The 10,301-nt window shown below is 58.2% G+C and overlaps 1 protein-coding gene across 1 annotated transcript in view; it reads left to right on the top strand.

Moving 5' to 3' along the window:
• The first annotated feature begins 373 nt into the window (after positions 1-373).
• Positions 374-10,301, top strand: part of LOC111138819 — a 21,590-nt gene continuing 11,662 nt past the window's right edge. Inside the window, 7 exon segments of the mRNA XM_022490722.1 lie at positions 374-446; positions 5,364-5,756; positions 7,280-7,576; positions 8,945-9,086; positions 9,279-9,306; positions 9,308-9,370; positions 9,639-9,688. Coding sequence (XP_022346430.1) covers positions 374-446; positions 5,364-5,756; positions 7,280-7,576; positions 8,945-9,086; positions 9,279-9,306; positions 9,308-9,370; positions 9,639-9,688 — 1,046 coding nt within the window.

The raw sequence follows: 10,301 nt of genomic DNA on the forward strand, positions 1-10,301 counted from the left end.
GGACTCTGTGCCTGGTCATCGACACACTGGTGAGCAGGGTGGCCCGGGCCGAGTGGGAGCCCAGGGACAGAGGTGAGGGGTTCTAGGGGTGCAGGCTGGGGACAGGAGACCACCAGGCTGGTTGTGAGCACAGGGACGGAGTCTCTCCGGCACCAGGCCTCCTAGATGGGGGCTGTTCCCCCATCTAGGGGGAACTTACTCTACAGTTACTCTACAGTTGTCTCCTGCGGCCCCCCCGCAGGCGCTGAGCTAACATGAGAGATGGGAATGGTTTAATCAAGACTGGCCAGCTGTGCCCCAGGAACTAACAGTCAGCCCCGCCCTGCTCTTCTCAGCGAAGCTGTTCCTCAAAAGCCTAGGGAGGCAGCCGGCCATGGGCACCTGCTCAGAAGACCCCCACCTGTGCGGGGCCTCCTGGCTCCTGCGATTCACCAGCCTCCTTCTCAGTGAGTGGCCCGGGCCCCCTGGGAGGGAGGCGGCCGGGTGGGCAGGGAGGCAGGAGCTCCCGGGCTGGCTGAGGTCTGTGCTGAAGAGCCAGACGGAGCAGCCCCGTGACGACGGAGCACACGCGGTGCGCTGGGTTAGAGCCCCGGGGTGGACAGAGGGAACAAAGGGAGCTTTGGGCTGAGGCCAGGCTGGGAACCCCGACCCGGCTGCCTGGAAGGGAATCCCCTCTCCCTCCCGGGGGTGAGGCCAGGAGACCCGGGAGCCTCCTGTGGTGAGGGATGGAGGAGACACAGGAGCGGCTACGGGGACCCGGGGTGGGGACGGACATCCCCCCTGCCGTGCACGGGGACCGGCAGCCTCTACAGCTGCCGTGTGCAGGAGGGGCCGACCCAGAGCCCCCGTCTGAGCTGGAGGGGCCGCGCTAGTCTGGCTCCTTGGGCAAGATGAGGCCCCGAATCCAGTGACATTCTGTTTGCAAGGGAAGGTAAGAGCCCCCAGAATTCAAGGGTCTGCGCCCACCTGCCCTGTGTAAGGGTGAGCCGGGAACGGGAGACTGCTGACCTGGGCTCTGGGTGGGGGTACTTGGGGGGCAACAGAGGGGGCCCCAAAAGAGAACTGAAAGACTGTTTTAACAAGAGCCCCATTTTCTGGTTCTTAACTTCATCGGAGTCCATTTGCTTATGTGTAACAAATGAAATAAGAACAAAGGAGAAAACAGTAAGATCTCCGAACTGTGAGTTCCGGGACAGCTTGGGAAGCTGTTGTTGTCTGTACTGTTTGCTGCAAACACACCGGCCCCTCTGTTCCTGCAGCGATTCTAGGGAAATTCTGGAAACACTGGACATTTGTAAACAGGAGGATTACTCATTAGAAAATGAGCTTTGCAAATCATTGAGACCCTTTTTTGAACAAAATCACTTCCTGTTGGTAAATGTAGGCTTTCTCTTCTTTTCAATCGGTTTAACTAGAGATATAATGGGAAATTACAGAATTCTCTTCCATAAATATCAGGGTTAGAAGATTTTGTAAGAATGAAAGGAAGGATGAGAGGGAAACGGACAAAATTCTATGTTAATGGTTGAAAGTCACATTTCATCTAATTTAAATAAACTCGGGCTCTCTTGCTCACAGCACCCGCCCCTGACCTTCTGTCCCTCTTTGGGGTCAGCACCTTCTGCAGATCTGAGCACTGTCGTGTCTTCCTCCCGTCCTGAGTGGGCTTCCAGCTTCGGGGCCGCTCCTCCCCCGCAGCCTGAGGGCTGAGCCTCCTCTGTCCCGGGTTCCCCCCTTTCCAGTAGGGGCCGGTTAACCCTCAGGTAGCCCCGCATCCCCGCCCTGCCAAACCCTGCCGAGTACTTGAGTCCCTTCTCCCGGGACAATAGTTGAGGCATGTGACCCCAGTTCTGCTCAGACCTGGTGACCAGACAGCAGAGTTGGGAGGGAGGAACGTAGGGCAGTGGAGGGGGAAGGCAGGAAAGAGCAGGGATGGGGAGGGTGCAGGTCATCTCCCTGCAGGGGAAGCACTGGGCTGGGAGAGATGGAAGCCACCTCAAGGTCTGGTTCTGCCCTGGATAACCTAGACCAGTCCACCCACCCAAGGGAACCCCTCCTCTGTGAAAGATCCCCTCAAAGACCCTCCAGCTGTGACATCCTGGGACTGGGGGTCTCTCCCGGATGGGACTGTCCTGTAGCTTCTCTGAGGCCTCTACTCGGTGTCTCCCTCTTGTCTTGTCCTCGTCCTGCATCCTGATGGGGACAGACAGCCGGGGAGTCTGCTTGGGGCCCCTTCAGCACCCAGAGCCCAGGACTACCAGTGGTCACTTCCTCCGCCCTCCAAGAAGGAAAGGATGCATTTTCAAGGCTCCCTGCAGTCCTCGGACCATCTGCTGTCTCTGTCTCTGCTCCTGAGTGGGGTCTGCCGAGCTCCCGCCCCGGTGTGTGGACCCCGGTGTGCAGGGCCCACTCAGGACAGCCAGATGCCGCGGGGGCGGTGGGGGGGTGCCGTCGAGCAGCCCCTCAGGAACAGCCTGGCTGGAGCGGCGCGGCTGCTGCCCATGGTCGGCAGAAACGCCAGCATCCATGTCCCTATCCCCTGGGCCGGACCCCTCTGACACACACAGGGGTCACTAAGAGCGACAGTGTGGGCTCAGAATTCCTGGGGAGCAGCCCGTGGACAGGTGCCACCCTGCGGATGGATCTGCTGTCCCTCAGGGAGCCCCGGGCACCGTCCCCCTGTTGGAACAAGGGCGGCTTCTCTGACTGTGGTTGGCGTCCTGTGTGCACCACACTCTGTGTATTTTGCACACGAGATGTGCCCCGACTGAAGGCTGGGTGGGGACATGGGTGTGACGGGACACTGTTGTTCTTCATGAATTCAGGAGGAAATCCCATCCCAGGAAGAGTCAAAGTCCAGCCCTCTCCAGGCCACCAGGAAGCGCAACGGATCGACACAGATGTCCTGTGTGTGCGCGGGTTCATCGTGTTTGTGGCCAACAGAGAGAGGACGCACGTCCTTCACGGTGCTGACTTTCGGGAGGACGCGTCCCCTGAACTTGTGCTTGAACCAGCCCAGAATCCATAGGATCACGTTGAATGAGCCCAGAGTACTGTCCAGTCACGAGAAGACCCGCTGAGGAGAGGGGACAGGCGCACACCGAGCGCAGGCACGATAGACATTGTTGTCACCCGCACGTGGGAGAAGGAGTACCGGTCCTCCCTCTGTCTCCACCACTCTGCCCAGCAGCTCGGGGGGCTCAGCCACCTGGGGACAGGGAGGGGACAGGGGCCATGGAAGCCAGCTGCTGTGGACACAGCCAGGAGTGTCCTCTGGGTCAGAAAGACCCCGGCAGGACTTCGGCTCCCCGTGACCGCTGATGGGATCGCACCCTGGGCGTCTGTGTCCCAGGGCCCATCCCTCATCCCAGGAGGAGCCCAGAGGGGCAGCTGGGGGAGAGACATGGGCTCCATCCTGAGCCTGGGAAGGCCAAGCTGATCCCGGAGCACTTGTCAAGGACCATCGTGGTGGTGAGAGCAGCTCACACGGATGGGAACGCCTTCCTCTCCTGACATCCTAGCGCTCATTCTGGGGGCAGACGGCTAGTACATCCCCATCCCAGAGGGAAGGCCGAAAGCACGCGGGCCACGTGGCTGCTCCCATCCACTCGCTCAAGGGGACAGAGGACCTGGTCTCAGGCCTCCCAGACCCTCCCCTCCAGGCTGCCGACCGCCTGCTGCACAGACCTCCCAGTCTGACACCCAAGCACGGTCCCTGTGCGTCAGACTCACAGCGGAACACTGAAGTAAGGAGGTTCCAGAAGGAAAGAAGAGAGAATTAGGAGCACACTTTGATGTGGGGGAGCTGATCTTTTTATGTGAGGGATAATCCGGGAAGCCTTACAGGATCCTTACGTGTAACTGTGAGGACAATAGCAGGGCCATTAGTCCGAGACAATGCTGAGATGCAAACCCGAAACTATTTATATTATTTTGCTAGGAAACAGGCTAATCTTATCAATAGAACTAGCTCTGAGGTGCTAAAAAGAGAAACGCAGGCACGGGCCGAGGACAGGAGCAGACGGCTCACAGCGGCCAGAGGACATCAACAGCCGTGGGACGTGGTGACCGGGTTCATGTACAGGAGAAATGCTCGTGAGAATATGAGGTCACAGCATTTTCTCTTACCAATTTAGCAAAGATCAGAAAATTCGGGGGGCACATGGGTGGCTCAGTGGGTTGGGGCCTCTGCCTTCGGCTCGGGTCGTGATTTCGGGGTCCTGGGATCGAACCCCACATCGGGCTCCCTGCTCGGCAGGTAACCTGTTTCCTCCCTCTCTCTCTGCCTGCTTCTCTGCCTACTTGTGATCTCTGTCTGTCAAATAAATGAAAAAAATCTTTAAAAAGAAAGAAAGTTCGGTCACCGGTGTTGGTGGGAAACCGAAGCATTATTGGGGGGACAGCTGCTGGGGTCGCTCTCAGGGGGGCGATGAGCAGGGTCTGTCAGAAGCTGAGATGGAGCTGCCTTTGGCCGATTAGACGTCCCAGTGGGTTATCTCAGTGTCTACACACCCGCGTGTGAAGCACATACATGCACACTGGGCAGGCACACACTCACGTGTGACACGTATGTCCTGGGTGTGAGTCCACACACCCACAGCCGCGGATATGCCCCCCCAGCTGACGTACCTCAGTCCCTGTGTGCAGAGAATCCACCCCAAGCTGCAGGTGTTTGCAGGAACAACATCAGTAGAACTGTCCCACGAGGAGGGAGCAAGAGCCCCGTTTGGGCCGTGAGCAGCTGTTAAATGATGCACTTCCATGAGGGTAGACCCTGCAGACTGGTGGCCAGAGGCTGCCCTCCGTCCCTCCCCATGAGGGTCTCTACACAGGGGCTGCCCACAACACGGCGGCAGACTTCGTCACAGCGAGCAGGAGACAGGGTCACAGCAAGACGCGGTCACACTCCTGTCAAACGTGCTGTCCTTGAGGGCCGTCCGTCGTGTTAGTGGCGCTCTGCTCCTTAGAGGCGAGTCCTGGGGAGTGATCCCCCTCCAGGGGCAGAGCTCGCACAGTCTGTGGGCATGAAGGGTCTCTGTAGCCCGGCAAGAACCTGCCTCCTGCAGAAATGCTCTCGGTGTGGCCCCAAAATGTTCTCTTGCCTTGGATCCGAGATCTCCTGACATTCATCCTCTCGCTGTCAGGGGTCAGGACACTGCAGGTGAGCGAGTTCCCATGACCTGTTCAAGGGGACGCTCCCCTGGGACCAGGAGGGATTCCAGCCTCGCCTCGAACTCATGGCACCCTCCTGCCTTCCCAGACTCAAGGGGGCACATGGGATGGATTTCAGGAAGATGGGTTCTAGGGTTTCCTCCTTTGTTCCTAATGAAAACCGCCCATGTTTTCCGTGTCCTATGCCCTAGGTGTCTGCAGCGCTGTGACCCGGAGTCCTGGAGCCCATGGGTCTGCAGTGGAGGATTCTGGAATCCCTGTTACTCTGAAGGGGATTCAAGGAGCTTCTGTGTTGTTTCACATGATCAGAAAACCAGAATTACCTCCTGAAGTCGAGCTGGAGAATATTACTTGGGGCATTATAAATCAAAAACTGTACACACCCATACTCCAAGTTAGTCCCAGGGGAGATGTTCCACGATGGGTCAACTTCCAGGACAAGTTCGAGAAGAGGGTCCATGTGCTCAACCCAATGACCCTGAGGATTGACAATCTGACCTTTGAGGACAGTGGGCTGTACCGGGCTCGAGAGTCCTATACGAGAGGAAGACAATATTACCAGGATTTCCACCTAATGGTCTACGGTACGTGGCGACCCCTCCCCCAGTCCCAGAACTGACCCCCTTCCTCTGTCCCCGGGAGTGTCCGTGCGCCCCACTTGCAGGATTCGGACTCGATCTTCTCCCCAGGAATTCGATGCTGTGAGGTCACCACAAATGCAGGCAGAGCTGAGACTCACACCGGGGATAAATCACATCTGTGCTTCAGGAGGGAACACAGAATAGGGGGTAAATGGGGATTTTGCCGTAACACTCATTGTCCCCATAGGACTCAGGGTCCTTAGTGAGACTCTTACTGTCTTGTGCTGCTGTAACAGGAGACAGCACCTCGGTGGCTGACCACACCACCCCCTGGGGTCCTCCTGGGCTATAGGGCAGGATTCAGACCCCAGAGCCTCTGCCATTAGGTCCAGGTGTCAGCAGGGCTGTGCTCCTCTCTGGAGGTTCTGGGGTAGTGGCACCAGTATCCCCTGGCTTCTGGCCCCTTCCTCCCCCATCACAGGTGGCACAGGTGGGATGAGTCCCTGACACCATGTCCCTCCCACCTCCTCTCCTGCCTCCTCCCACTTGTGAGGACCCTGTGATCACATGGGGCTTGTCCAGGGAATTCAGACCATCTCTAGTTTACAGTCAGCTTGTTTTCAGACTCAGTTCCCCTTTGCCATGGAACCTAAGACATCCTCAGGCTCTAAGGGTCAGCACGTGGCCATGGTTGGGGGACACTTGTCACCTATCAGGATCCGGAATCCTGCGTGTTGTTCTCCCCACCCCGTCCCCTCATTGTTCTCAGCCCAACCTGAGTCAGCTCACTCACAGACTCCACGGTCCAGCTCTGAACCTCCATGGATGGAGGAGAATTCACAGGGTAGCCCTTCCTCAGACCCTCAGGGAGCAGCTCACTCTCCCTGCACCCCTCCCCCCTGCCCAGGGAGTCATCCTGCTCCAGAGAGAGTGGCCTTCGGAGCCACAGGACCCGGAGATTCCTAAGACTGACTCTCAGTCTGTCCCACATTTTCCTGGGAGGACCCCAAGCTCAGTGCCTCGTCCAGCCACACTGCAGGAGGCCATTCCGAGTGACTCCCACTGCGGTCTCTCCTGGTGGAGACTGAGTCTGATCTCCGGGCTTCCAGAGCTGGCCAGTGGCCGTCTATACCACGGACTGTGCAGTCCCGGGAACCCTCTGAGCAGAAAAATCAAGACCAGGACCCGGAGAAGGACAAATCCTGTTCCCGACTTCTCCTTCTTCTAGGGGACACCCCACTCTCTCAGAATTCATGGATTATTGGGGGAACCTCCAACAACTATTTTCTCATGAAAGATTAGTAAGATGTGCTCAGTCTAGTGAAATCACATAGAGCTGAACTCAGTGGCTCCCTTCCTTTTTAGCCCCTCTGTATATTTGGGTCAATTCTCTGTCATCTGTAAAATGCAATCCCTGTCCTTAGGGGGACGAAGCCAGAGCTTCGGGGAGAATCTGCAGGAGAAAGCAGGAGCTGTGATGTTCTCCACTCACGTGAGGTTCTGTCCTCTCATCCCTCCCTCACCAGAGCCTGCGCCCCTTCCCCAGATCTGGGCCACGGTTCTGTCCCTCACACCAGGCTGGTGCAACATCACCATGGAGTGTAACACCACAGGAACCAGGGAGAACCTAACGGTGTCCTGGGAGAATGAGAGCCTCCCCAGGGAGCTGGAGCAGAGACAGGCCTCAGGACCAGCCCCCAACCTCTGGACTCTGGCTGTGAACCTGCCCCTGAGCCAGCCCAGCCCCAACATTACCTGTGTGGTCACCAATCAGGTGGACCAGAAAACTGCCACCCTGGACCTTGGGGACGTCTGTGTCCACAGTAAGTGCACCTGCCAAAGGAGAGGGACTCTCCCAGAGCTTACGGAGCTGAGGGCGAGGGTTCTCGGCTTCTGTCCCCCATGTTTATGTCACCCCTTGCCACTTGGTCACTCCGTTTAGGACTCTGGCAGGCACATCCAACCTGCTTCTGCCCTTCAGTGTCATTCCCGTGCTGCTCATCGGAGGGGTCTGGGCCGGCGACTCCTGCAGGAATCAGGGCTCGGGGCTCCTCTGCCCCTTTCTGGTCTCACAGACACACGTCACACCCACCTGCCTGCCTGCGTTCCCGGTGTGTCCCGCTCTCCTCCACTGCCAGCCTCTGCTCAGGCCCCTCCCTCTGCCCTCAGCCCTTCCAAGTCAGGGGTCCTCCACTCCCCACTGATTCCCATCCAGGAACCCCTCCCTGCAGCTGGCTCTGGGGGCCTGTGACCCGGGCAGTCCCACAGGGCCACGTGCTGGGGGCAGTCCCAGCATGAAGAGACTTTGCACAGGGGCTCCTCAGCCTCAATGGCTCAGGGCCCTGCAGGAGCTGCTGCTGTCCTGCCCTCACACCTTGTCTCCTCTAAGGAATAGTCAGTGGCCCCACACTGGGAGCTGATACTCTGGTCCAGGATTAGTGTCCTCTGCAGCCTGTAACCCTAGAGGGCAGAGGCCATGTCTGCTGCTCCTTTGAATGCCTGCCCCAGCCTCGGCCTCAGGCTGTTTGCTCACAGTCAGTAAGTTCCTGAATGAATGAATGTTCCCCGGGAGCCCCCTCTCCCTCCATCCCTCCTCCACCAGCTGCTGGAGGACCTACTCTCTCAGTATCCCTCATCCCAGAGGAAGCTCATGGCTCAGGGACCCACTAGGCCCTCTGGAAAGAGGCTCCTGCCTCCCTCTCATCCTCCCACCCGGCTGTCCCTACATGGTCCCTCTCTGGCCTGTCCCAGTGGGTGCCAGCAGCTCCCAGGGCTGGGGACTTGTCACAGCCATTCCTGGTCAAGGCTCTCCTTCCTGGGATGCCACACCCACCCTGAATATTGGGAAATCTCCTACTCCTCCCTTGCTCATCACCTCCTCCAGGAGGCCCTCCCTGATGACCTCGGTACAAGCTGTAGCTCTAGGGTCCTGGGATGGCTCTGACTGGCTGCCTCTGGCATGTGCTCAGCCCTCCCCCTGCTGAGGAGCTCCTCAAGGGCAGGCACCATGTCCTGCTCCTCTCAACACCCTGGCCCCAAGCAGGAGCTCGGGAACTGGCTGAGTGAGAGCCCCTGCCGTGCTGCTCCCTCTAGAGCTTCTGACCAGGTCCCTTCAGAGTCTCCATGTGCCTGGCAATGGGTGTCCTCAGTTCCCTGTTGCCTTAACCTTCTTCACTCTCTCTCTGCGATGGAAACACATCCGCAAGGACAGACCAGTGCTGCCCACTTGCAAAACATCCTGGTGCCTGTTGTGGTCCTGCCGCTGATCTTCGGACCTGGACTGTACCTTTGGAAGAGACGTGGGATGAAGAAGAAGGAGCCTGTGAGAGGCAGGTTACACTTCTCCTTCCCATGTCCAGACACCTCCCTCCCTCACTGGACCTTGGGCTCCCTTTGTCCTGCATTTTACTGCTCAGGGAATAACCCTGCAGGAGGCTGGCAGGTGTGGCCGTGGCCATGGGGTCATGGAGGAGGAGGGTACAGGCTTCCAGGCTGAGACTCAAGCTCCATCTGTGTGTGACTCAGGGACAGGATCACAGGAGGAGCCCAGGAACCCGGATGGTGGCATCCACTATGCAGAGCTGAGCCAGCAGGAGTCTGGACACCACAAGGACAAGGTGAGGCTGGGGGAGGAGGCATCCAGGGTTCTCCCAAGTCCCTCTGTGCCTGGATGTGTGCCTGTCGATCCCAGTCATCTGCAGGCTTTTGTCTCCATGCCTCTGTAACCCTTTCCAGACAACACAGTATTAACTAAGGACACTCTCCTGGGGTCCATGCAGTGCTGGGCACTGGGGGTGGTCATGTCAGCAGCCCTAGGTCTGTGGGGGTCCCTCTGGGTCCTCTGCATCCCTCAGCTCTTCCTGGAACCCTCTGTCTGCATTCCAGGGTAGGGGAGAAACACATCTAGAAGAGGAGAACTCTCTCATTGCTGTACAGTGAGGTCCACAGTCCAGGCCAGACCATGACCACGATTTAATGGGAAGAAGCAGGAGAATCCCGCCCCGGGGACACCTGTCTCGGGAGCATGACGCCCGCAGCTCTGGTCCTGCCTCTTCCACCTCCGATGGCTCTGAGCAGGGACTCGATGGGTCCAGCAGTTCTTTCTGTGCTAAATCCTTGTGCACAAGCTCCCCGTGAGACACACACTGGTAGATCAGGGGAAACTGAGTAAATAAATTGGTCCCAACCTGTTCCAGGACCACTCAGCCTCTGTTACGTGACAATACTTTACGGCCCCCACTGTCCCCTCATCTGTACGACATCAAACAGCTTTTCAGACCCTCAGCCTCTGGGACAAGCCGTGGAGAATCACAACATCCCCCCCGGGCCCGTCTTGAGCACCCCCAGCCGTCAGTCCCGCGCTGAGAGCTCTTCACAGACAACGTGAATTCGTCATCGTCCCTGCTTGCTGAGGGCGGGCTCTGCGACCCGCACTGTTCAGACATTCTGCTCGCTGCTGACTCCCTGGGTCCTGGTGGACTCTCTGTGCGGGGGGAGCCTTGTGCCCACTTTACAGATCAGTAGAAGGAGCCAGAAAGGCTGACTCTG

This window comes from Enhydra lutris, unplaced genomic scaffold (assembly GCF_002288905.1).
Source record: "Enhydra lutris kenyoni isolate GAN:26980312 unplaced genomic scaffold, ASM228890v2 scaffoldscaffold94, whole genome shotgun sequence".
Classification (NCBI taxonomy): domain Eukaryota; kingdom Metazoa; phylum Chordata; class Mammalia; order Carnivora; family Mustelidae; genus Enhydra; species Enhydra lutris.